The sequence below is a fragment of the Aphelocoma coerulescens genome, chromosome 3 (assembly GCF_041296385.1).
Source record: "Aphelocoma coerulescens isolate FSJ_1873_10779 chromosome 3, UR_Acoe_1.0, whole genome shotgun sequence".
NCBI classification, from domain to species: Eukaryota; Metazoa; Chordata; class Aves; order Passeriformes; family Corvidae; genus Aphelocoma; species Aphelocoma coerulescens.
In genome coordinates this window covers 11,696,396-11,724,155 of record NC_091016.1, presented here as the reverse complement: position 1 = coordinate 11,724,155, position 27,760 = coordinate 11,696,396, and the positions used below count along the sequence as shown (strand labels likewise).

The 27,760-nt window shown below is 41.9% G+C and overlaps 1 protein-coding gene across 4 annotated transcripts; it reads left to right on the top strand.

Moving 5' to 3' along the window:
• The first annotated feature begins 111 nt into the window (after positions 1-111).
• Positions 112-27,760, top strand: PLEK (pleckstrin). Of its 4 annotated transcripts, none has more exons than XM_069009040.1 (10): positions 112-173; positions 1,443-1,554; positions 2,104-2,259; positions 6,528-6,709; positions 7,747-7,838; positions 8,698-8,882; positions 10,028-10,132; positions 11,765-11,848; positions 12,521-12,590; positions 13,419-14,783. In XM_069009040.1, the coding sequence occupies exons 2-10, from the start codon at positions 1,507-1,509 to the stop codon at positions 13,556-13,558; spliced, it is 1,062 nt and encodes a 353-aa protein (XP_068865141.1). In that variant the 5' UTR covers positions 112-173; positions 1,443-1,506; the 3' UTR covers positions 13,559-14,783. The 4 variants fall into 4 exon arrangements, with proteins under 4 accessions (XP_068865141.1, XP_068865143.1, XP_068865145.1 ...); XM_069009042.1 differs by lacking the exon at positions 112-173 and adding an exon at positions 27,612-27,760 and having other exon boundaries at positions 1,177-1,554; positions 13,419-13,571; XM_069009044.1 differs by lacking the exon at positions 112-173 and adding an exon at positions 20,579-20,679 and having other exon boundaries at positions 1,177-1,554; positions 13,419-13,550.

Sequence of the window (27,760 nt, the reverse complement as noted above, 5' to 3'; positions counted from 1 at the left end):
GAATCTTTGATTTGCAAACTGATGGATGATTGGCTTGATCAGCAACAGGTGCCTTTCAAAGCTATAAGATCCTTACAACAGCATTATTTACATGAGCAAACAAACAATTTACTGGGACTGCAGATTTTAGAAACCCCAAACAACTCAGTGATAGATGAAATCATCACAAAAAGGTATACTTTGGACAGAATGCACTATGAAGTGTTTAACCTGAAACAGGTGGTACAGACAGGTGCTCTGCCTGCAGAGAGACTGGATATGTCATTTAAGCAGCAACTAGTTGAGAAAGGCCCAGAAAAATAAAATCTCCATTCAGACAACAAGGAGAAACATCCAGCAGTTGGGATAGTGAAGCATTAATACAGATAATCAAGGAAGGAGCGGAGTCTCATCTGTGGGAGTACCACTAAATAGGCATCAGTGAGGAATGTCTGGAAAAGGTCCCTGAGGGCTCTGCTAACCCTCTGGTCCTCTATCACAGACCTTGTCAAACTTCTGAGTAAAGGCTGAGACAAACAGAGAGTGAAATGAAGACTAGGAATTTCTGTCTGTGAGAAAAGTCCCTGTTTGGGGATCTTTACAATTGGCAGAGGTGACAGATGGAGTCACCTTGGGCTCAATCAATACTTATCTGAGTGAGCTTAGCTGCAAAAGTAACTTGGAATCTCGTGCTTGGAAGAACACAAGAGGCTGCTTCAAGATATCATGAAGCAGCCTCTTATTGCCTCCCGTATACCCCCACTTTCTTCTATATTGGGAAGAGGGACTGTGACTCTGGTACTTATGAAAAGCTATGGGTTTGCCTTGTCTTTTCCCAAATAAAGCCAAACAAGCTCTGCAGCAAGTAAAAGATGCTTGTAAAAAGCATTTTGCGGTCAGTGCTTTATGTAATGCACTAGTCTAATCCATTTGTGCCTATTTGACAGCTGACGTCTTTGCAAGGCCTAAACATCAAAATCCAAAACCTGATCAAGTCTGATAAACAAATTTCTTACGTCAGCAGAGGGCGCATCCTCGTTAACCAAGTGAGAGTCCTCCGCCTTCCTGCCAGACTCCACATTGCTTGGAAGGCGGGGTGAAGTGGAAGCACTGATGCATTAGAAACCTGTCTCTGAAATCATTTGGCATGCACGAGGCAGCAGCACAGTGCCCTGTTTGTTGTTTTGGTACAGTTCATGTATTTGCAGAGCGGGCCCAATTTCTTGTAACTGAGCACTAATGTGCTAATTTAATTTCCCAGGATTCTGTCATCAAGGCTGGCTGTATTTGATACGATGAAGTGTTTTGTCAGACTGTTGCCTGTGCTGTCAGGGGCAGACTATAAATAAACATGCTTCTGCACTTCCCTATCTTTCACTCTTCAAGAGGAAATGGGCTTGCGATTAGCATTCAGAGGAACTTGTGAAATGACACAGCTGTACTGTAAAAACACCATCCCACAGACTTTGCTGCCAGAGGAACTCAACAGCCAACACTGATAGACCCGAGAGCAGGATTGTCCAAGCCATGGAGCGAGAACCGATGCGCATAAGGGAGGGCTACTTGGTTAAGAAGGTAAGTGGGTAGTTTCGGACTGAGTGGAAGAGAAAACTAACTCTGAACAAGTTGGGAAGATGTAGGGAAACATATTGTGAAAGCTTGGCAAAGAGGTAACAGGAAATAGCCATAGCCTACTCAGTTGCACTTAATTGAGTTAAACACCAAGGAAGAATAGTGAGATTAAAGTGGTCACATCACCTTGGCCTCAAGACAGTGTGTGGGGCCATGGGAACATCCATTCTCTGAGAAGGTGGTTGCTGCCCCACAGAAACCTCTGCTCTGGAGTCTTTTGTGGTACATCCTATAGGATAAAGCCTTTACTTTTATTTAAATCCACAGTGGCTTCCATTGGCAGAACAACTACAAGGGGAAATAAATGGTGGTCAGAAAAATAACATTTAACTGTATAGTAAGATGGGTGTGGTTGTGGTATGTGTCCCTTGAGACACAAACTGTAGTTATTTTAGCATCAGTCAGACATTCCCTGGAAGGTCATAGGAAGATGATTCTGGATATCACATGAAGAGTGATTCATTGAACATAGTATGGGATTTATTGATGCAGGGCAGCATGTTTAATACTTGGAAGCCGATGTGGGTTGTGCTCTTAGAAGATGGAATTGAATTCTACAAGCGGAAGGCTGATAACAGTCCCAAAGGGATGATCCCACTAAAAGGAAGCTCTATTCACAGCCCATGCCAAGATTTTGGCAAAAGAATGGTGAGTACTTTTTTTATAAAAACAATTAGCAGTATACTTATACTTCTGGAAGCACTGAAAGGACAAAAGGCTGGTGGTTGCAAATCACTCATCCTAGTGGGGATTCTCACTTGCAGGTCACAAGCAGGCTTGGAATTGTGTACTATTTGAATTCAGGACACTTCAAGAGGACTAATTCAGAAAGCATTGGGGGAGGTTGGTTAGTTGGTTTTTGTTAAATTTCTGAGTCTCTCAGAGAGCAGAACTAAATTTTATTGGTGTGAAGACATTTTGCAGCTGAATGGCAATGACTCCTGTATTAAATATAAATCTAATTGCCATAGAATAAAGCTGTGAATAAAAAATATATTTTTTATATATATATATATATAAAATAAAAAAAAAAAAGCATTTATTTATTGTCAAGGAACAACAACTGGTTTGCTCAGACAGGAAGGAGATAAATGCTGTGACACACATATTTTGTTACAGGGTTCCTGAAAAATAGTTGTTGGTAAAACAGGATTTCTAATATGAGCAAAGAATCATATCACTAGTCATTTATTATTTTATCAACTCAGTTTCATCAAATAGGCATTACCTCCCCAGGAATTCCTCCAACAAAAGGGTCCCACAGAATCTGGAACATATCCCACTACAGTTTAAAGAAATTTACCACAGGCATGCTTGACTAAAGATAGAAGTCTCTGTGAGAGCATTAGAAAAATAGAAAGTTTAGAGACTGCTGAGACAGTGAACTTTACTTTTTCATATGAGTAAAGTGAGGATAATTAAACCTGTCCTTAGGTTTTGTGGTAAGTGGAATCAGGGTCCCTTGTGTCAGATTTAGACCTGCTGGCTTTGCTTTTTCCTTCTTTTCTTTCTTCTACTTCTTTGTTTCTTTGTTGTTGTTGTTGCTGCTGTTGCAGAACCCGCATTTATATGAAAAAACCCACCTTGATTCTTACTAAGTCTTTTTAGACATACATCTGTTAAAAGAAAGGGGCTGATAACTTACAAGCTGTCTTTGAGACAGTATAGAAAAAGGATGGGGCAGAGAGTAGAGATTGCTGTTAATGCTGTGCTGACTCTCTTATTAACAAGCCTCAGCATGGCACTGCTTACTCTATACATGAGGTATTGAAGGGTACTATGTTCAAGAGTATCACAGACCTCCATTATAATGGTAAAAATGAAGTTTTTCTCACAAAGCATTCTTTTCCAGACAGTTTTGTGTTGGGTTTTGGTTTTTTTCTTTAACTCCCAGAAAGGCACTGCCATCAATACTGGTCCATAGCAGTTGCTTGGAAATGTCAGTAACATATTTACAATAAAGGAAAAATACCTCACGTGCATGCAACAAAGTAGGCATACAGGTCTGAAGTATCTGATGAAGGCAGAGTGAGAGAGATCCTCACCTGCCCAAAGGGTTCCTTTGGGATGTACTAGTCTCCAGAAGGGGCATTGTATCCGTATGGAAGGGTGATAGTCTCTGAGGATCATTCCTTTGGCTGCACTGAGTTTTATGTTATGTTTCATTTTACATTAGGTGTTTACATAATGAGCTTTACATTATGTTTCATTTTAGTTGCTGAAATCTTTTCTGAGGGATAATACAGACAAAAGAAAGGATCAGAGACCCAGGGGTTGAGGCACCCAAAATAGCTTTTCTTAAGTGAGATTTTCTGCAGGGTTTGCTGAAGTCAGTGGAAACAATCCAAATTACTTCAGCAGGCATTGGAGCAGATCCTCCATATTGAGATGGTGAGATTGTTCTGCAAGTCCATAGACCAGTAGCCCTGGAGATGGACTTTCTCTTAAAATTTGCAATTGTTCAAACAGTCAAAAATTCCACATGCTCATTCATATGAGCAAAGCCATCACCAGGATTGTTCTTACAAGTAGTTACTGCCCAATATGATTAAGCCTAAGTTTCTACATGTATTCCTGGAAAACCTAGTATCTTCATTTTTGCATCTGACATTTTACAGCTTTACTGTACTGCTGAATTCAAAGCCTCTGCATTCCATTCTTGTTTCTCAGTGGTTATGAGTCAAAGCATACAGTTATTCCTCTTATGAGAATTATTCTGGTTCTTAAGTTTATATGGCTAGAAATGAAAGTATATTTTTAGGACAGGAATTCTGTGTGGTGAATAGTGGGATAATTCTCATTGGGTCAGTTTTAAGTATAGTTTCACTTGTCTGGACCCAGTTTGGAGCAGGAACTATTGGGCCACAAACTTCTATATTTCTCTGATTAAATTTTTGAATCAGCTTGTGTTTTTGCACCAGGACCTCATTTGAAAGCTCAGAGCACATCACCAGCATGCTCTGTTTACTACATCAATTGCAAAATGCAGGTGCTGAGGGGAAAGGAAGCAATCTTGGATTTGTTAAGTAGAGATAAAGGCTGTTCAGAAGGGGCTGCAACTGCATATTTTGAGATTATATTTCAAAATGTATTCACCACTGTTTGCTGTTCTTGATTTGATGTTTGATCATTGCTTAGTGTAACATAAAATCTGATATTCTTCAGCTTTTTCCATTTTCCCCATGGTTTTCCTGTGAATAGCATTATCAGGTTTGGTTGCTCATAGTTAGATTCATCTCTCCCAATTCAAACTATCTAAAATGTTGGTATTTAGTTTAGTCTAATGGTCTAATTTTCTCAAAAGCACAAACAGATATACATCATCAGAGGGAGGCTTGGTCACATCTAGGACTGGAGACTCAACATCTTTACCAATTTCAGAGGAAGCCTAAAGTCTAGCTTACTGGCCTGATTTTGTTAAATGCTAAAAAGAAAGGGCTTTGCCAGTCTCCTCCGTGTACTGAAAATGAAAACTCTTCTTTAGCATTTCGCTGTATGTTGCTTCTCAGCTCTTTGAGAAAAATAATTTTTTCCTTTGGTAATAAATCTCATCAGTGCTTTGGTATTTCATTCTGTTAATCTGGAGTGTTAGCTTGACTCTTGAATATTGGGCTTTGGAGAGATCTGTGTGTTTGCTTTTCTTATGCACTGTACATTGATTTTCAGTATGTAGGTCTTTCCTGCATAACAGAAAAAGTGAGTATTGTTGGAAATATGAACAGTATCAGATAAGAAATGGTTACTTTTCTGTCTGAGATGGATTTTTGAGGACTCATGGCTTTGTAAGTTTGAAATCTATGTTCTGTGAAATTCAGTTGGACTTTGCACAATTTCAGGGTGTCAGAATTTTTCCTGTTGGCCATAGTTTGGAAGATGCTTGTCAGGGATGTTTAGAAATGTATCAATTACAAATGTGGGCTTCAGCAGACTCATTCAGTGTTGATTTTACTGATGTAAATTTGCTGCTTTTTGACAGTAGCCTTTGCTTTCCTTGCCCTATCAAGTCGTGCTGTTGGCTTGTGGCTTAGCTTGGCATTTCTAGACATCTGCTGAGTCAGAACCTGTGGTATTTATTATAACACAACTACAGAACAAATTAGTTTCACTCATGGGGAACTATATTTTAGAGGAAGTGGAAACCTGAGTAATTAGGTCCAGATTTTCCATCCAGAAGATCAATGGATGTAAATGAGTTCAAACAGTGTGAACTTTGTTGGGTGAGTTTTGGGGTTTGTTTTGTTTTAGGTTTGGTTTGGTTTTTTTCAGGTTGGTGTCATTTTTTCTGTTTACAACTACCACTAGATGATTTATTCTCATTTTTGGGAAATACAGTCTTTCCATTATTGCTAGTGTGTTTAGATAGCTGATCCTAAGGTGTAGCCAAGGGTTGGATGTATCATCTCCCTACTAAGCTGTTAAATGTTTACTAGGCTGCAAATATACTCAGGTACTCTCCAGTGTATGACTCTTTTTCCCCTTGTGAGTCAGTAGCTGAATATGATGTGGGGTATTTTTCCTCCTTCAGACTGTTCACATGTCTCTAAACATTAAACAAATTTACATCCCACTGTAAGCCTGCAGGGGCTGGGTGCTTCAGCCTTTCAGCTGTGTTGAACTTCCCAGTTAAAAGTTAGAATCAGTAGCTGTATTGGTGCCACACACCTTGGATGTACTCACGATGTCAGGATCACTCACAGTGAAGTAACAAAAGGATTCAGTTATGTGCAGTGCTTGTTCATGGCTTACTTCAGAGTTTCTATAATTTAACTGTGTCTCTAAGGCACTTGCCATAGTCCTTAGGCATAGGTAAGCTGTATGTTGTGGTGGTACTAGCTTAATTGTGCCCAACTGGCTACACCAAAGTGGCCTTTTTTTTTAACTTAAAAAAAACCACCTCCCATAATTTATCATTCCAGTTTGTCTTCAGGCTCACTGTGGCCAAGCAGCAGGACCATTTTTTTCAAGCTGCCTACCTGGAGGAGAGAGATGCCTGGGTGCGGGATATCAAGAAAGCAATTCATCACATAGATGGAGGCCAAAGGTTTGCCAGAAAATCCACAAGAAAGTCTATCAGATTGCCTGAAACAATCAATCTGAGGTTTGTTCTCACAGTTGTGCTCCCCCATTTACTTCCATCTGCAGTCAGTGTGTCAGACATGTAACGCTGGTCAGGAAGAGCAATGAGCCTGTCTGTCCATGGATTCTCTCACAGCCCTTTCTGCACAACTAAAACTTTCAGTTTGTACAATGTGTCAGAAATGAGCCAGCAATCAGAACTGGGAAGCTCTTTTCTACTATATTATCATTTACCAAAACATGCTTATTTATCAAAGGTTTTTGCTGATAGGAGATTTCTGGGCATACTGCAGTGCAAGAGGATATCCCAGCCAAAGTGTGATTCCTCAGGAGAAGCATTTTAAAACAATAAATCATTTATTGCAAAAATATTTTAGACCTTTTGTTTGCTCTCCAGAGAAATGCTGATGTTGGCCTAGTTTTTGGATGGTGAGGGGAGTGTGGTATGTGCCAGAGAACATGAAACTAGCAAAGGGAGAAGAAGAGATAAAGGGAAGCAATCTGTTAGTACTTTTAAAAATCAAGGATGACTTATTTTCCTTCTCTGAGCTGTAAATACCAAGATACAAATGAGTCTGAAGTGTTCCTTATAAGACAGTAAAACCACCCAGGGCCAAGATTGTCTGAGAGAATGCAGGCTTTGGGATAAGGAGAGGTTTTCTGCTCAGCCCAGGACCTTTGGGTGAACGCAGAGCACAGCAGTAAACTCTCCTGCTGGGGCTGTGGGGCCCTGCGAAGGTGCCTCAGCAGTGGGTGTTCCTCTCTTCACGCTATAGTCACCACAAGTCATTGCATTCTCAAAATAGGGACATGTGGTGAGCCCTTTGTGCACTCCACCCTCTGCTCCCACAGCTGTGATGGTAATGTAGTGAGATCTCCAGGCTTTGCAACTTGAATTTTTCAGGAGATGCAAGAGATGAAACTAAGCCATGTTACAGCTCTGCAGAGAGCCATGTGCTAACAAAACATGAAGCCCCCATGAATGATAATGACATTATTGTACAAACTGGCTAAACCTTTTTATTTGCTAACAGTTTCTGTGGTTCTTTTTATGCACAGTGCTTTGTATGTCTCAATGAAAGATCCTGAAAAGGGAATAAAGGAGTTGAAGCTGGAAAAAGATAAAAGAGTGTTCAATCACTGCTTTACAGGTAAAGAGCTCCTGTCCCTCTATTCCAGATAATAAAGGGAGCACAGAATTGAAAAACTAAAGAGATTAAACAGCTCTAAGCTCTGTAGAGCACAGAGAAGTTTGAGAAGAAAACCAGATGTTTTCTTAACTAACCCAGGAGATCTTCAAAGGTGTATTTTGAAAAAGTGTTCAGTTGTGGCCATGGTAAACAAAGGAGAAGGACAAAATTTAACCAGGGTCAGAAAGACTGAAGTAATCTTTTGAGTAGATTGTTGTGTGAAACACTTAAGTACAGAAGAATTATTCCATTCTGAATTTTTCATCACTGAATGGTGTCACGTTGTAATTCCTGTTTCTCTCCAAGTCAAATCTGTGTTTGTGCTCAAAAACACATAGATGTAGCACTTGAGGACATTGTTCAGTGGTAGACATGGCAGTGTTGGGTTAATGGTTGGACTGATGATCTTGGAAGTCTTTTCCAATCTTAATGATTCTGTGATTCTATGAAAGTCACCCTGTTACCAACAGCATTATGTTAGTAGCATAGCAGCCTGGAAGGCTGCCTTTTCCAGGCTTGGCTGTCCTTCATACATCCCCAGTCCGTCTTTGAGGCTTCCCAGCTCAGCCCTGCATCCCCTCCCAGCTCTCTTCTCCCTCAGGAATGGTGTTTGAGAGTTTTCCTGGCCCCTGCCATTAGCTGGAAAGGCTGTGCCTCACTGGATGACCAGGAACCTTCCCATATTAGCTCCAAATGTTGTTGCTAAGAACATTTTTCAGGAGATTGATGAACACATGGAGTAGGCTTGTTTCCAGTGTACTTCTACGCTTCTTCATGTCTGTCTTGGTTTGTGGCTGATACTTTGTTCCTTTGTAACCAGGCACCTGTGTGATTGACTGGCTGGTGTCCAGCAGCTCCATCCGAAATCGCAAAGAAGGTCTCCTGCTTGCCTCTTCCCTCTTGAGTGAAGGCTACCTACAACCTGCTGGGGATACATCCAAGGCTGCTGCCGAGGGACTGTCAGACACCAGCTTCTTAGATCTCAGTGATGCCTACTATTACTTTGTGAGCATTGTATTCTGGTTTTTTATTGCCTCAGACTTACTCAGCCTTCTGCTTTTCTCATGCTTCTTGTTGGGCTTCTTAAATCCTGGAGGAAAGATTGTACAGAAATGGAGAAATATATCATAATTGTCTTTTTCCTGTGATACTCAGAATGAGGCGGCTCACTTTAATAGTTGTAACCAGGACAGGTTTTTTTTCTGGCACCCTTCTAAGTGTGAATTGAGTGCTGAGACCAAGCTGGGTTCTTTTTAACTTAGACTTTGTTCCTGGTAATTGCACTGGTGACCAGAATTCTATCTATTTCCCTGATGATTCAATGGAAGGGAAGAGAGAAATTCATTATCACAAGGCTTCACAGAGTGGCAGAAGCTACAAACCCATTTTTGTGCAGAGCCAACAAATCTGACTCAGTGGGAGTGTGCACACACATAGCTTGCCTGTGAGCAAAGAAGTTTTTAATATCCCCCAGTAACCTGTCCTGGGTGTCATACCCAGACTTTTCCATTCAGTACTTCATATTCTGTGGACTGATTTGAAGAACTTGAAATACCACAGTCAAATACTGATTGAAAAATATTTTGCTTATGGATTTATGCTAACAAAATGTATGCCTTCCATAAACTGAAAACAAATAAATTTGTGTTACAATTCTGTTTATATTTACCACATAGAATCACTTCGCATCAGCAAAATGACTCTCCCACTACTCACTTGTTTTCCTAAATGTGTTTGTGCTAGGCTTTACTGCTGGTAAAGGCAGCCTTGTGGCCTCCTGGGATACTTCTTGTAGCAGCCCATGTGTACCCTGCTTGTTTTTAGGTTATTTCTAGTTTGATTCAATACCAATGTGGTGTGAGGAGGCCACAGCAAGTCAATGTCTGACTTGGTATCATGGAAGTATAGTCCCACCTCACATTGAAATGTCTCCATGGTGTTTATGAGAACTCCTCAACTTCACTGGGGGACTTTTCCAGTAAAAGGTTAGATTATTTAACAATAACCATAACCACCACAACAATAATAATATTTTCTTTGGGGTGGTAAAAAACAGCATGGAGGGAAGCCGAAAGAATACAAATTGGTACATGTACATAAGCATGCAGCAACTGTGCAACTTCAGTAACATTTCTCTTGTGGTCTTGCAGCCAGATAGTGGATTTTTCTGTGAGGGATATTCCAGTGATGATGATGTGGTCCTAAAAGAAGAATTCAGAGGCACAATTGTCAAACAAGGATGTTTGCTGAAACAGGTCAGTATTGCCCATGTTGCATCCTGCTACTAGGATGATATTACATGGGTGCAAGATTACTCTTTTAAAAACTTTAGGTAAGAAAGAAACTACCCTATGGCATCTCCTTACTTGGCAGGTTTCATCTCTGTCCCTCTTGCCTTTGCACAAGGAACACTTGCTGCATCATGGCAGCAGGACTCTGGACAAATATTGCAAGGTTTATTGCTCTTACCACAAAATAAAACAGTTGATAGCTTTAATTAGGAAAGAGTGCTAATGCAGAAGATGTGACAAGTCATTGGTACAATGCAAAACTGCACTCAGGTAAAAAGGCTGCCACTCCTGTGTCACTCTGGACACACAACTGGATTCAGTTGCCAGTTTTCATAGACTTTTTCAGCATGCCTGAGCAAAGGAGTTGTTTCAGTCACTAATGTTTGATGTGTAAGACAGAAGATAACTGGATACCTTCCTTTCCAGCAAAACTTTAAGTGAATGTGAATGTCATGTTTCCAAGGCCGTTGCAAGCAGGTATTAGTGAACTGAAGGCAAAATCAGGATTCTTCAATGAATAAAATGGGTCAGGTGGAAGGGACCTGCAACAATCCTCTGGTCCAACTGCCTGACCACTTCAGGGCTGACCAAAGGTTAAAGATTGTTAAGGGTTTTGTTGTCCAAATGCTTCTTACTCATTGACATGGAGCATTGACCACCTCTCTAGGTAGGCTCTTGCAGTGTTTGACCACCCTCTCTCTAAAGAAATGTTTCCCAATATTGAGTCTGAACCTGCACTGTTAAAATAGTCCTTGAGGGCCTAAAAACTTAGTGGTGGTGCTCACATGTATTTCTCTTGTTTAATCAGATTACTCAAAAGCAATGGAAGAAATTAGACCCACACCTTGCTGCTCTTTTACCCTGTCACATTCATATCAATCTAGTTAGTAAGAGCTTCAGTGCAAGCAGTAGCTAATTGAGAAACTTGTATTTTGAAATGCCAGAGGAAGTGATTCATGACAATCTTCTACCAGCGATAGCCTGCACTTGGTCACCCTCCCTGAGTTGCGGGTCACTGCTTGGAAGGGTCACTGCTTCTGCTGGAAATGCTTCAGCAGGTCTAAACTTTCCACATCCATCCTTTTCAGTCATGAAAAGAGGCCATGAGGCACCTACATCCATATTTCTGCCTGAGTTTCTCAGCCATGAGCCCTCCAGGGTGTTTAAGCTAGATAAGTTTTTTTTTTTGTTGTTATCTTTGCAGGGACAGAATGACTTTCAGCTCATCCTTGCCAATAAATTCAAGGTACCTTCCTTCAAGGCACTTTGCAGCCATGTTTCTGGCAAGCAGTTAAACCCAGTTCTCACAGATCTCACAAGAATATCATAACTACCAGACTGTATGATATGTTATGGGGAATCTCCCATGTTGAAGCTCTTCTGCTTTGCACAAAAAAAATAAAAAGAGAAAACAGTTTGATAGTCCTGTTGTTGTGCAAAGGATTGGAATGTAGACAACTCCTACTCCACTGAGTATTTCCTCTCCAGAATATTCAGGTTTTGTCCCTTTTGTATTTGCCTGTCCTCTCATGTGTGGGTAATATTTGCATGCAGGCAAAGCAGTTCCATGACATTCCTGTTTTTGAATTTTCCTAGGGACATCGGAGGAAGAACTGGAAAGTGAGAAAGTTCGTTTTAAGAGATGATCCTGCATATCTGCACTATTATGATCCTGCTGGAGTAAGAGAGATTTGGTTTATTCCCCTGTTTTTTTGAATCCAGTGCCTTGTAGAAGTACCTGAATGGAGTATTTGCATGAGAATGTGACAGGGAAGATCAGGCAGGACAGTGGGACTGTTTGTTCTTGCATGGCCTAGCCATCCTGTGGAAAAGCAGAATGAAGCATGGTTTATGGGTGGCAAGGGCCACCCAGACCTGGGAACAAGTAACACTGAACTGTATTTTCAACTCTTATCTGTGATTAATTAGAATTAATGTGTACTCTCCCTTGATCAAAACAAATTAGGTCCTACGTGCAAATGACCACAATACACTAATTTTGCAGTTGATATTTGAGGTATTTGCCATGCCAGGTGGAGACACAGCATCCTATTTCTTGTGTAATTCTAATGGGCCCATTCCCATGCTAAATACTCTGCAGATCCTGAATTCTACATCACAAGAGATTCCCTATTTATTTGTAACCCTTTCCCTTACCACACCCCCAACTCTCCATGTCACACATAGACTGAAGATCCCCTGTTCTCTCAGGGACAGTGAGAGATTACTTAGTATGTCTCATATACTAAGTAATCAAATGGTTTTGTTTCTATTCTGGAAATATAGCCATATATGAACAGGTGAACAGTTTCAGAACTGTTGCATTTCATTTTGATTTCATGTCCTCCCCAGGGAGAAGAACCACTGGGAGCAATTCACTTGAGAGGCTGCGTGGTGACAGCAGTGGAAGATATGCCAGACAGTAAGGACCCATATTGAATGAGCTCTCTAATAAGTTTTTGGTACAAAAACCACCTTTCAATCTGCCTGAAATCACAAGTGTTTTTCATTCCAAAGCAATCTATGTACAATAATTCTAGTAACTGATCTCTCTCTTGCTGTCTGAATTACAGGAGAAGGGTACTGTGGTAAAGGTAACAACAGGGAATCTTATGTATTGTCAGTACTTTAGGGAAGGCTGGTCAAAAGGATGACACAAACCCTGTGTTAGAATTATCTGGCCTTTAGGCAAAGTAAGCTGAGTTTGATCTCTTTAGATGAATTTGGGATGGAAGCTTTATGTTAGAAATGGTTATGCTGACAAATTATTACTGCCCACCTTCTCTTCTATCCCAAAGCTAGAAGTTGGGGGAACAGAAATGGTGTTGCTTCAAGGGCCAAGAAACATTAATTTAATGCATTCTCCTCTCCACAGGAGAGGCTGGCTATCATATCCAGCAAGAAAGTTTGTTGGCACCTCAGAAGAGATGGATGTGACATTAACTCAAACATCTTGTTTTTGTAGCTGGCAAGGCATGGGAGGGTTTGGAAATATAATCTGTCTGCAGGATTGCAGATCCTTCCATGATCTGAGACCAACTAACCAGAGGCTCCTGAAGGTGAAATGTGCAGAATTCATGAGTGGTTTCTCTGAGAGAGAGACCCATCTCTTGGACCCACTCTTTGTGAAGACCTGATCAGGCTCAGCTGTAGAAAGAAAGGAGATCCCCTTACAGTGTGTAAAGGAGGAAACATGGAAAGTACAAGACTTTTTTCTCTCATAGCTGACTTTCTTACTTTTTCCCTGTAGCCAAGAAGTATGATGCTGACAACATCCTCTTTGAAATCATCACAGCAAATGAAATCCACTATTACTTGCAAGCAGCCTCATCCACAGAGCGTACAGAGTGGATCAAAGCAATCCAGTCAGTTGCTAGGACTGGTAAATGAAGATGATCTTCCAGTAAGAAGACTAACAAATTAAATTAGTTATTCAAAACAGATTTAGCATTTCACCAATAGAAAGCAGTATCATCCCAAAGGGGTTGTGTGTTGGGGGTGAGGACTGGTTGGAAGTTTCAATTCTGTAGTGGGTACTAACAAATTAACATTTTTCCACTTGTGTTATGGTAATATTTTACTAAATTATAACATAGAACATGCCATATTAGTGTTTTGCTTAGAGTAATCAGTCTAGCTTGAGAAGGTTGTACCTGTTACCACAGCTGATAGTGGGAATCTCACCATTAACAGGGGACAGGGTCATACCACTGACAGAGAGGACCTCAGTTAATCACCCTCTTCAACCTGTGATGTGTTTCAGGATTTTCATGTATTTCAATCTTCTCCAGACAAGTTTTACACTTTCTTCTTTACCAGATCTTGTTGCTGCTTGTTCACTTATACAAATAATGCCATAGATTTAAGGAAAAAAAGTCAACTCACTTGGAAACCTGATCCATTCATTTATAATCTGTCAGCATTAAGAGAGGAAAGAATGCAGACAACTATGGAAACACCATGTGGAACCAAGTACAACTCCATGACAGCAGTATGAGGAAAAGTCTCTTCCCACAGTATTTCAAACACAAAGCAATCTCACTTCAAACTCTGTATCACCCAATTTTAACCCTTGCTAAATTTCTGCACAAGAATCTGCCCTGGGACCATTGTTTCCCTTTATTTAGGTCTACAAAGCAGATGCTGGGTTGTCAGGTACTGTACACTATTTGAATTAAGAATCTTGCAGGAGAGGGGAAAGGATGCATGGGTTGGTTGCTTGAACTATTGATTGAAGTGGTTTTGATTAGGTTATCCTTTTTTAACCTCCAGCACCATACTCATCCTTGATTCTGTGCCTTTGTAATAGAAGAGAAACCTTGTGCTTGTAACTGAACTAAATGTTTTTATTTAATTGGGTCAATTCACCTGATTAATCCTTGCATTTTTTTCTGACCATATATCAAACAAACTTCTAAGTCTTAAACTCTGGAGCTGAAAATCAAGTTACTGGCAGATCCTGCATGTAGGCTGTTCCTGGTACAGACTGATGTTTGAGTGCAAGTAAATTTCAAAACCTTTAACACTCTGTTCATAGATCTCATAAGGTCCCTTATCCATACAAATTCTTACTGGGATTTCTTCCATCTTAAAATAAATGCAGAGCTAAAGCTTCTTTTCAGTTGTGCTTAATTATACCTGTAGCTGAGCTAATGAGCCTGAAGCCCTGTTGCCTTGTGTTGCTTATCCCAAAGAAAGCACAGCCTTGCAGGAACAGCAGGCTGGGACACTTCATCATCATGTCCACTTAAATTGGCCAGCAGAAATCAGCTTCTGGCAGACATTTCCTGTCTCTCATGCAAGCTGACAGGATCACTGAAGTCTGATGTGTCATTCTGAGGAAGGAAGAGTGATGGTAAAAAGATCCACTGTTTGCTCAGCCTGCTTTCTTGACAATTGCTGCTTGTCACTGCTTATTTTTGCTTTCAGAGCTCACTAACCCAAAAATACCCAGGGGCACAGAAAAGTAGAAAAAAACCACCCCACACAAACAAACAACAGAAACTTGTCCACCTTAACAAAGGAGGGACATGACTGCCGCTTTTTAATAAAACTAAAATGTTTTACCAGTCTATCATTATCATTTTAACTTGTGCCCAGTCCAGGATATGGCTGTCCACCGATGAATGGTGTTTTCTCAGCAGGGGATGCTAGTCAGTGTGTTTATGGAAGCGCTCTTAAGTTTGTACCATCCTATACTGAGTCTGTAATCTCACAGGTAGTGCTTCAGAAGACACATTTTAAGGGTTTGTAGGTGCCTCTGCTTTTTGGCAGCAGTGAGATCTTGTCCAAGGGAATTCACTATTAAAAAGCAACTACACCATCATCATCAGAGATGATGAAGCCAGCCTAGTAACTCAGAAGGCATGGAACAGGCACAGATCCTGAATACTGGCACAAAGAAGAGAGAGCCAGCTTTGTGCAAGTAACTACTAAACAAAAGGGAGAAAACAGAAGAGCAGACCTACATGTGTCATGCTTCCTCTAACTTTCCCCCTCTGATTATTTATATCACACTTCTACTATGCCCTCAGCAATTACTACATCAGTTTCTTTTTTACTTATAAAAAAGAACTAGTCTAAAGGACAGCAAAATAAACCATTGTGGATAAAGATTGTATTTATAATCTTCAGTTACTGAAAGACTTCTATAATATAATATAAATATCCTCTTATGTTCGTCTTTGCCACAACTTGCACTGAACAGATTTCCCTCCAGTGCATGGAGCACTGATTCCATGCTTACTACAGTCAGGGTCAGATTTTTGGGAATTGTTGGAACCCTGGGTTCAGAAAATTTAGGTTTCTGGGATATAGTAATACATATGTAACAAGATGGAGGATTTGGGGTGTAGGTTAGTTCTTCTTTCTTCTTCCTTCTTCTTCACAAGCCTGGGTGATCTGGTATTGGTTCAAAAAACCCACAGTGCAGAACATGAGTGATTAGTTATTGGATTATAAGTAAAAATAAATTAGTTGGCATTCCATAATTGGGTAATATGGGCTTTAAAAGACCTTGGAAAGTAGAACTGGGGGGCCATTTCCACGTTGTTAACTTAGAGGCACATTCCATGCAGCTGTACCATAGATAAGAAACAATAAACATCTGAGCTCGAAGAACAACTCTGTGTCTCCTGCATTTTAATCCAAACTCTGAGTAAAAGAACTCATGAAACAGAGGCAAAGAAGAAAGGAACAGAAACAGAAAAGTTAATAGGGAATGTTGAATAACCATGCACCCATAAAAACACCCCCACAGATACAGTGCTCCTACTTCCATTTTAAAATGAAGTTTAAAAGAAAACAGTACAAAGCAAACCACCAACACAGATGTTGAAAAAATAATAACCCCAGCCTAACAAGCTTTCAGCTACAGTTATTATTACTTCTTATAATCCAAAAACAACACATATGGAGGTAGTTTGGACTTAATATGTCTCTAGCATTTTTTCAAAGAGATGTGTGCTTTCCCTGCCCCCGCAGCGTTCTTCTGAAGGGTAAGGTTGATACAACTATGTTGATAAGCATAGTTATTTTGGTGCTTTTCTTTGCAGTGTGCTGTCTTTGCTTTTTATTTGAAAGAATAGTTAACAGAAAGTGTGAAAGGTCTACTAAAAATGTGTTTTAGTAATACAACAGTTTATTTCATAATCTTTAATCAAAGTTTGTTCATAAAGACGAAAAAACTAGTTAAGGCCTCTGAGGTACCTAATGTTTACTGTCAAACCTCTCTTTTAGACAACTTTTTATTTTCATTTCTTCTTGCAATATTACATATAACTCTCCAATGCAGTAGTACCTCTTCTGTCTTTGGCTTAGAGTTCACTTTACTACAAATGTTAAATACCTATTTTCCGCCCCTAACTTGTTTCAAATATTTGAGAAGTTATTTTAAGTTTAAACAACTTGCTTCACAGGGCTCTTGATTAGTGCTTTTCACTGTTTGTAATGTGCCTCCATTTTTTCTGAGTTCAAGCTTGGGCAACACTGAAATCCAGATAAAAATTCCTTAAATAATGGGGGCCAGAAACATTTAAGTAGGGTGGGAGTTTTTGGGGGGTGGCAGTGGGGTGGGGATGGGTTGGGTTTTTTGGTTGTTCTTTTTCAATTTGTACCTTTTAAAACTGTAGGAGACTATAGGAGGAACTTGAAAAAGCAAAATGAGTAGATAAGAGTCCTCTGCAGGTTGTTGGTATTTCTGTGGGTGCCTTCAGTTTTGAAAAGGGCATGTGTTTTTTGTTTGTGAACTATGGTCTTCTCATTGATGTATAGAGAATCTTCTGTGTTCAAGGTGAACTCTGACAGAAAACAAGGTTCTTCTTTTGTTGTTACTCATCAGACTTCTTGAAATAGAACTTCTTATTTGGCTTCAAAGTAAGGTTGAGGGGGTTTTTTGATTAGAACACAGGACTTCCTGCTTTGCATTTAGAACCAAAACTGTGGCTTTCCACACTTTGTTTCTGGTTCTTGCAGATTGCCTAATTTTTTTTTCCTTCCAGTGCAGTGAAAGGGAGAGTAAGACTGTATGAAAGCTGAGTAAAATGCTTCTTTTCATGCTTCACTGGCATTGTTAAATGTAATGGGCTACAATAAAACTCTTCACTTTTCTGCATAGACTCTGCCTTTCTTTTAAGATGGCAATGTCTTTCCCTCCTTTCCTTCAACTCGTTAAAAGATGACTGAGCAGGAGGGAAGAAAATAATCAAAGGGAAATGCTGAAAAAACTGATGGAATTTTGCTTCCAGCACTTGAAAGGGAGAGAGATGATGTTAGTATTTTTTTAAATTTGCCTTCAATATGTCTTTCACCAAAATTTTGAATATTAAAAAACTGGGTTGATCAATGGAGAGGAAAGGGACCTGGGTATTGACTAGTTTAATTAAAAAATCCCAAACAACTAGACACCCAAATCTTCCTACATCCTCAAATGGTTATAAAAAGGACATAGAGAACTCTCTTCTTAGAGTATTGCCATTAGCCCCTCTCTGTTTATCAAATATACTAGAACAGCCTATTGCAGACTAATAGAGTATCAATTATATAAATCAATGTATGATCTGTCTTTTCATGTACCTGCTACCATATAATAAGGAAAAGTCTGAAAATCCTTTCTTAATCACCAAAGTATATCAAAAGAAAATCAAGAAACCATCTATTTTGTCCTTCATTGCTTCTGCTGTATGTGTATGTAGGTGACCTACTTTTGAAAGCTTAATTTGCCATGTTTCCCAAGTACATGATGGTTAAAGTACAGTAACAAAATCAATGCACATGTGAGATATTTTTGAATAATATGAAGAGTTACATATCAGGCTTTTAACACTCTTATGCAGTTTTTTGCTTAAAGGAAGTATTTCATGATTCTGGTATACAACTGGTAAAATAAGGTTGGTTTGTTGGTTTGGGTTTCTCTTAATATTTTTACTTAAAGTAACAGTTTCTTTCCCAAGTTATATCTTCAGTTTTCTCTTTCTTCTCTTCTCCCCTCCCCCATATCCTTCTTCTTATAACTATTTTGACCTAAATATCATAAAAGAGAGCTTGTGTTTCTGCGTTTAGGCCATAGAGTGGATCTTGGATGAGAAAACATAAATGCCTAGTGTCATTTTAGAATTGCTGCAACATACCATGTGTTCTTTAGTCACCCCCTTAAAACAGTAAAAACTTCCTCTCATCTCCTCATACTTACAAGCTGTACATATCTATGTAGTTGCTCTATGGGTATTGGGTGCTGTTATAATGTCCCTGTTTGAGCAGGTCCCTAGTGTTATTATCTCTAAGTACATGTTGGTTGATGAGCTGCATGTTAAAATGACTTTAAAGAGCAATATAAGTTCGTGAAAAAATTGTCTAAAGACCAGTGACGTTCAAAAATAAAGGTGCATTAGAAAAGCCAGTTTAGTTTGGTTAGCCACACTAGGTGACTTGAGGCATGTTTTTGTCATTTGCTATGCTGTTAAATAGCTATATAGTGTACCTGCTGAAACCTAGGTGTTAGGATATCCCAGCTATATTTCTTCAGTGCTCTTGTTCTTTAGCAATGTGATGGAAAAGTAGTGGAAGCTATTGAAATATTCCTTCAGTGGAACAGACAAGTAAAGCTCTTATGGGGTATTGTAATATTTCATTTATTCGTTGTTAGATACTGTTGCTGCAAAAAAAAATACTTCATCTTTCTCAACTTTTCCTTTTTCCCATATAAGAATTAAAGGCTTAGGATGGCTGGTTTGTTTGATGGAATTTTTCTCTCTGTTCCCAGCTTGCTCAAACTATACCTTTGTTTCAAGTCTTCAGGCTGAATCTTCCAATAGGCAGCTAGCAGCATCTTTTGGTTTTGGCATTCTGAGACCACAGAAATGTTTAAAAGCAATATTTTGTCCTATGACTGATACATTATCTCATGGCCACTGATGTCCTGTGGCATCTGGAGAAGCCTTTGTGTATTGCTCGAAGTGTCTGGTATCTCAGCAACAAAACAGTCCACACAGTCAATACCCCTGGATTGGCAAACAGCAGCTCCTTTGCCTCTTAAGGTTTTTAAGGACTGCATTAAAACCAACGTGTAGTTTTGACAACATTTTTAAACATGAGTCAAAACCAGCTAATGTTGTACCTAGTTTGCATGCTCTAGCAGACTAGGTTTTATTCCCCTCTGGCTTTGTAAATCCAGAGTTGCTGGGCATGGGTTGGCAGTGCTGGACAGGGTGATTCTGAGGAGTTGGGGGAGACTGCAACAAACTGTGCCAGTATTATGCTCCTGGGTTTCACCTTGTTAGGTCCTCCAGCATCTCTGAGTTTGCAGTCCATCATCTCCCTCCTTCTTCCCTTTCAACTCACAGTTGTAGCTTGGGTTTTTTGGTTTACCAGAATAGCAGAAGTGGGTCTAGCCCTTAGCAGTGAGGCCTGAACCCCTCCCAGCCCCCAGCACTCAATTCTTAGCATTGTGCTGATCAGAAGCTGCTGCTGACTTGAGGTGTTAAATGCAGCAGGTGATTTCTTCTGTGGTTTTGGAGATGGACTTTTCTGAACAAGCAATATGGTGAAAATCAACTGCCAAGTGTCAACATGCTCTTGGGAATCCAATATACCTCATCCCAAGTTCATTTAGAGGAAAAGTAAAAAAAATAACACCACCGCCACCTAAGTCCTCCCAGCTGCATGCTTTTATTGTCTTCCTGTCAGCTCTGGTGGGCTGAACAAGCTGATCCCAGTCCTGAGCTCAACTGTTCTGTCTTCAGCTGGGATAACTTTGTCACTTGGTACCTTCCAGAGATGATCAGGATAAAGACATAACTATCTGCATGTATCTGCCTATTTGCAGAAACACTTGATAAAATTAGCCTTGAAATTTGAGTGGTCTGATTAAAAGTCCGTGGTGATTAATTATCTCGTGCATGCTTTTTCATTTAGTCTGTTAATGGCAATGACCCAAAGCCACATCCTGCACCATGATGAAATAAAGCCACACTGTCAGCTCCTCGCTTCAAAAATGGAGCACTGCAACAGTGAGTAGTTGCAAGGAAGGTTCTAACACCAACAGGTATTATTAAAAACACCACAGGTGGTTTTGGAAGTGCAAAAATAAAATGCTGACCGGGTGGGCCCTCTGGCTGAGCCTCAGTGCTGGTCTTTTTGATATCCAGCTGTGCAGCAGCTCACAGGGTTTTGTGCAGAAGGGAAGCCTTTTTTCCTCACAGAAGCCTGGCAGGTTTAAGCCCCTGTTGCATAGTTGAGTTGTGTGGGCAGAAAACATTTGCAAACAGCTCTGCACACACTAATTTCATGTGCTTTCTCCAAAGGCCTCTGTATCCTAGGAAAGCTGGATGGGCAGGAAGGTGAATGGCAGGAAGGCCAGGTGGCTAATGGGAGGCCTGGGTGATGGATGCCTCGGGCACCTTTCTGCAGCTGACACCTTCCAAGCACGGGCATAAAAGTGGCATGGGAATGCAGTGGGAAGGTCAATGGGGTTTGCAAAAGTAGAACTTTGCATTTCCGCAAAAACGTATGGGTAAGAGGTAAACACTGGAGTGGAAAAAGGGTTTCACCAGCCACCAAGGTGTGAGGATAGCTAATGTGTGCCCTGGGGTGGTGTGGGCTTTAAATGTGTGGTCTTAGCTGCTGAGGGTGCTCTCTGGGAAAGGACACCCACATATGAGTGCTAATTTAGGCATTGGTACAATCTTCCTATTGCTGGCATTTCAGTGGCTTTTGTTGGCAGGTAGAAGGAGCAAGAGATGAGCCCAAACCAGGTGGTGCAAGGAGTGCCACTGGTTGGAGCAATGGATGCTGCTGGGATGTCTTTAAAGGGAAGAGAACACATCCATCTTGCAGCAGAGATGGGAGGCTGAGTAGATGGGGCAGGGGCAGAGAGGAGTAAAACAGTGCCATGGGTTAGCAAGCATAGTCCCAGAAGGGATGTTCTTGCAAAGGGGTGCTTACAGCTTCCTCTGTGATCAGAACCTGTCAGCTGGCCAGTTTGAATATGGACAATTCTTTAAGCCACTTAAAGTTGTGACCGCCTCTGTGATCCACATTTAAGAATAGGAAACTCCAAGGAAGAGCCTCTCTGTCTCATTTCCAGTGCTGGGACAGGTGTCTGCGGGCCCCATGCGGGGGCCAGCAGGCCCGGCCCAGGCTCTGCTCAGGCCAGGCCGGGCCGGGCCATGGCCATCCTGGAGCTGATGGGCCCTGTTCCACCCGCGGAACCCCCCCCACAGCCTTGCTGTGGGCAGCCAGAGTGGCTCGGCTCCCACCCCCCCTCCAATGCCAAAATTCAGCTAAAGCTGCACCGCTGTCCAGCAGAGATCATGTGACTGACAGCAATATGCTTCATTCCAGCTGCAAGGCCTAGGTGAGATTAACCCTTTTAGTGCTATGAAGAGCTGAAAACCTGAGGGAAGAGAGAGAGGAGATGCTTAAAGCTGAAATTCTGTTGTGAAGCTAGGATATATCAGAGTACTCATTGTAATTTCATGAAGACATAGGGGGTGGAGCATTCAACTTGTACTTGTGAGCAAAAGCACCTGTGCTGAGATAGGCAGATGCTGACGCAGCTGTAATTTTATGAGAAGTTTGAACAGGGAGAGATGGAAGCGATGAGGACTTTTGCTCCAAATGGAAAAGGAGAAAACCTCAGTTCCTAGAGATGCTCCCATAATAGTCCTAAAGATGAAGATGAGGAAGACCCTTTGCTCCCAGGGAAGGAGAAGGGCCTCTGTTCTTAGAGATGAAATGCTCCCAGAGATGGGTGAAGAGAACTTTTGCTTTCTGAATGGCTCAACCTTAAAATTTTATCCCAGTAATTTCAAGAGTGGACCCTCGAAAGCAGTTGCAGGAAAAGCTGCAAGTTGGGGGAAGGGACTCACATGGCGAGCAGAGAGACCTTTTCCTAAATGGACTGAACAATATTTGGAAGTGGGCGGCTGGCTGGTTGTGATAATGTTTTCATAGCAAGGACAAGAAAGACTCCTCTTCCTAAATGAACAAGGTTATTATGAACGTGGTAAACAGACTGAACATCTCAAGGGTTGTCTTTTTACATTCTCAGTGGGAGAAGGGAGGAAGGTGTGGTATGATTTTTTTTTTCCTCTTTTAGGTCTGTTAATAAACTTCTTTATATTCTTTCAAGTTTGGTGCCTGCTGTGCGTTTCTCCTAATTCTTATCTCACAGAAGGTAAACAGTAATGAGTACTTTGGACCAAACCACTATAAACAGATTACCAGAATTGATATAATGAAATCTCCAGGAGGAATTAAAACCCTTAAAGGAAGGAGTCAAGAGTAGAGAGAGAAGAAAACTTTGTTTTTATGAGGATTTGTACTAAAATACTTTTTTTTCTCAGTAATAGATTTTTCACAAGAAATTTACATCACTGTTACTCCAGGATTAAAGATCAGGCCTTGTGTAATTGCATAGCTGCGTGTTTAATTTCTTGTGTTTAAAGAGGCACAGCCATCTGATCTGAGCAGAGGCAGAGGCACGACAGATACTGGGGATTCTTAATGCTCATTCGAGAATGGGGAAAAGCTACAGCTAAGTGCACAGTGAAGTAACTGTGTTAGGATTCATACCTGAATAATTGTTCTATTTACAAACTGTATCCTGAGACAAATATATGAGAATTTACAGCATAGGGGCATGAAAAGAGCGGGAATAGGGGATAAATGGCAGGGAGTTACGGACTGGAGGTAACAGAGGAGGCTGGAAGAGAAAGGTGAGGGACGAGATCCATTATTGTACAGTTCCCTTTGTTATGATTAAAAAAATTGGTCAGTTTTGAGGTGATGAGAATGTACTGCTAGTATTGTTCCTGATTAATTTACATGCACTTTTTGCACTTCTAGCTCTCTTAGAGTCAGGGTAAAACATGCTGTGAGCAGAATGTGAAGCAGTACTGTTAAGATTAAATTTAGGAAAAGTTGGCTTTCACAGTTATACTAAAGTCATTAATTAGTTGTTAAAATAAAGTTGTTAATTGGGGGATAAGGGAGGTTGTTAATTAACTTGTTAAGTGTTTGCAGATAAATAGTCAAGTATCCAGTTGGGTTGTTTGATTATTGTAACCGATCAAAGTCAAGCTATTAGTTAAACTGTTTATCATGCTTATCGTAAATAAATTTATTATGGGGATTGCAGTACAAAATGAAGAACTAGGGAATTTTCCAGAACCTCTGTGGTGTAATCATAGAGGGAGGGTTTCAGACCTTATTTACATAAGGGTGGAAATAAGAGGCTATTATTGGATGTTCCCTGGACCAGTAAGAAGACCCCAGACAACAGCCAGAGGACAATGAGCCAAGAAAAGGACTCTAGACATCAGCGAGATAATCGCAATGCTCTGGTGGGGCGGGGAAAGAGGTGGCTGGGAGGCGGAGCCTAGGGGTATAAAAGGCTGCCAGGGGAGGCTTTAGTCTGCTCTTGTCGGGGTCCCTCCCCCTCCATGTAGCCCTGGGAGCCCTGAGGGCACAGACACACGGGGTTTCCCTGCCCCTGGTCAGCCTCGTTCCCCATTGGTTGGTTTGTGTTCCCCTGCGCGGGCAAAGGACCTCGGGTCCTGACTGTAATAGTTCCTCGGCAGATCCCAGCCATGCGGCTGGGGAAATAAACATCTCTGAAACATCTAGCAAGAATCCGTCCGTATATATTTCTTTCCCACGGGACTCCTGGTTTGATATAGGCGTGTTACAGTAATCCTCACTGCAACATAATGGTGGAGAATTGTGAGCAGAACAATCCCCAATCCCTAAGTGACTGATTTGTGTGAGTAAACCCTGGAAACTTTGGATGCCTCTTCTTCGTTTTGTTTTGCTATCCCATATCTAAACTATGGAAGAACTGTGGGAAGACTCTTGGCTTTCAGAGCCGCATATGGACATTTATCTTAAACTTAAAATGATTCTTGAACAACGATTTGTAAATTTTAGCTTGATTCAAGCTCAGAAAGAACTGAAACACTTCCTGGCATGGTTGTTTAAGAACTTTTTCTATGTTTCTTGGGATTTAATTCTTACCAAGGGCTTTTGGAAGACCGTTTGGACCCAGTTAATATTTGAGTCAAAATATATGCCGATGGAAGAATATTTTCGTGAATATTATTTAATTACCGAGACTGTTGAGCAATGTCAGCTGTGTCCTGGCGAAGGGAAGCCTGCCTCAGGGACCGTGCGACCCAGGCCACGTGCACCGAGCGGTCTGCAAGCAGCAGCGAGACGGTTCCCGTGCGCGGGCGGAGCCACACGAGCCGCAGTGTCGGTGGCGGAGCGAGGCGCGGTGGGAGCGGCGGGACCCGGCAGTGCCCGCCTGGCCCCGCGCAGCGTGTGGTGGAGCGAGCCCTGTGAGCGCCCAAACGAGAGGGGCGGCGCGCGGGCGGCGGCTGGCAGCGGTGGCAGAGTGGAGCCGTGCCCAGCCGAGACGCGCGCTGGAGCAGTGTGCGGGGGGTCATTGCTTGGGGGCCTGGCCGAGATGCAGCGTCTGGCAGTGGCAACGCAGCTGAGAGCAGAGGAGGCGACGCACGGAGAACGGAGCGGCGCGGCCCGGCCCGGCCTGCGCGGCCCGGCCCGGCCTACGCGGCCCCGAACGCGACCCTGGGAAGAGCGCGCCGGAACCAGCAGCACCGACAATTCCAACACGGGAGCGACTGAAAGAGAGAGCAAAGACTCAGCGAGACAGAAAACAGCAGCCACTCGGAAAAAGGAAAAGACCATAGTAGCTAAGATCTTAGGGATAGTGAAATGGTATAATGTTAAACAAAATTATGGTTTTATAACAAGATGTGATAACCAGCAAGACATATTCGTGCATAGAACTGCTATTAAAAAGAATAACCCTGAAAAATGCATCCCAAGCTTGGGAGATGGAGAGGTGGTGGAATTCAAAATCATACAAGGTAGAAAAGGGTTACAAGCATCGCAGGTCACTGGGCCTGATGGTGTTCCTGTGAAAGGCAGTATATATGCAAAAAATCGTAGTCATGTTAGACAATATCTCCATTGTAAACCCCCCCTACAGTCTCCCTTTCCTAATCCCACCTTTCCCTTTTATCCTATGTCCTATTACCCCCAGTGTATTCCCAATCCGTTTTTTCATCCATGGTTTCCCTCACAAAACCATACCTTTGCCAATTGTTTCCCCAAAAATCCCTTTCCGATGCCGATGGGGGGATGAAAAGGGGGAGGGAAGAAATTAAACCCTCTCCTGCCTCAGTTTCCCCACAAAGCATGCTCAGAGAGTTCTGTCTCCCTTCTGTCAGCCCTAAGATGTTCCACAGAATCTGTTTGGACATCTAGGGACTCAGGAGGGTGGCTTGTTTTGTTTTGAAACTGTTCTTGTTATGTTTATCCAGTTGTCTTCATTCTCCTTTTATTAAAATAAAACGGGTGAAATGTCGGGGTCCCTCCCCCACCATGTAGCCCTGGGAGCCCTGAGGGCACAGACACACGGGGTTTCCCTGCCCCTGGTCAGCCTCATTCCCCATTGGTTGGTTTGTGTTCCCCTGCGCGGGCAAAGCAGCTCGGGTCCTGACTGTAGCAGTTCCTCGGCAGAGCCCGGCCATGCGGCTGGGGAAATAAACATCTCTGAAACATCTACCAAGAATCCGTCCATATATATTTCTTTCCCACGGGACTCCTGGTTTGATATAGGCGTTACAGTATCCCCACTGTAACATGCTCTCTTCCAGTTCAAGCCCTGGTGCTGCACGCTTTGTCTTGTGTAAGGCAAATCGCCGCAAGAGATCTCTTATTGTCTTTTAAATTAGTTCTTGTTAATATATTTGTTTTAAAGCTCAATCCTGAGCCCGTTTTTAACAAGTACCTTCAGTGTGCTTGAGTATGGGTTTTAGTGTTGGTTTTTATTTCTTTTTTTAATTTGCAGTAACTAGATATAGTTTTGGAGCAGAATACCTAACAATAGCAGAAGCAGTGTTTGCAACTCATTGACCTTTGTGCTACATCTTCTATATTTAAGAATGCTCTTTACTCTGAGTTACACTTGATGTAGGTTAGGATTTCTCTTTTTTTTTTTTCTCTCAGGGAATTTTGTCCCATATGTTGCCCAAGAGATGATAACAATGGTACTAAAGAGAGACAAAAGATGTGGCCAAAGGGGAGGGGGTGCAGCTGGCTGCACTCTGATAGCTGAGGGTTTTTTCCTTGGGAAAGGGCAGAGATACTGCAAGATACTGGCTGGGGGGTGAGGGGCTGGGCTCAGCTCCTCTCTCACTCTTGGGTTGGAGGGGAGCAGACCATTGCTGCCTGAAGGATTCGCTGCCACTATGGAGCTTTTGTCCTCCCACTGCTTCTCCTACCAGGGTGAGCCTTTGCTCATAAGAGCAGCTGTTGAACTGAGACCTGACCTCACTGGAAAGGACCCTCACCATCTACTCGGGTGCCCCAGGGAAAAACCCAGGACCCTGAGCCTCTCCTGGCTGCTTTCTGAGAGCCTGGCTGTCGCTGCCCAGCCTTGCTCTTTTCTGACACTGCCTGGGGCTTTTTCGCTACACTCTAAACCAACATCCCACGCTGGCCTTACCCCCTGCAGTTCCTGCTAGGGCTGCAGAGTTTCTGCTACATTTTGTTTGTCACCACAGGTGTGCCTACCTCTGCCACTCCAGACACTGCTCCGAGGTTCCTGCTAGTCTAGGAGTTACTTTATAATGAGTATCCCCATATCGTTGCCCTATGCCCAGGAATTAATTTAGTGCCTCTCTATGCCTTTAAACTGAGCCTGAGAGGGAGGAGGAAACCCTAAGCAAAACTTCTTCAAAGCAGTTTGCAGCTTGTTCAAGGTCACACAGAGATAGAGACTTTTTTTTCAGCTGTGTCAGGGCAGCGAGGAAGCACCTGGCTTGCTGCTTTCCAGTCAGCTTTTGGCCAGTTGTTCAGCTTCTTCTTCTACGGAGAGAGACTGAGAGTTGAACTTTTTTTTTCTTCCCTGGAATTTCAGATTTTCTCCCTGTTCTGCTGGACTGCTTCAATATCAGAACACATTGGGAGGACTTTCCACCGAGCACAGAAGGTCTGGCCCTGGGCCAAGTCCCAGCTCTGAGGAGACCAAAGGGAGGACTCTAACACTTTCCCAGGTTTTTTCTTCAC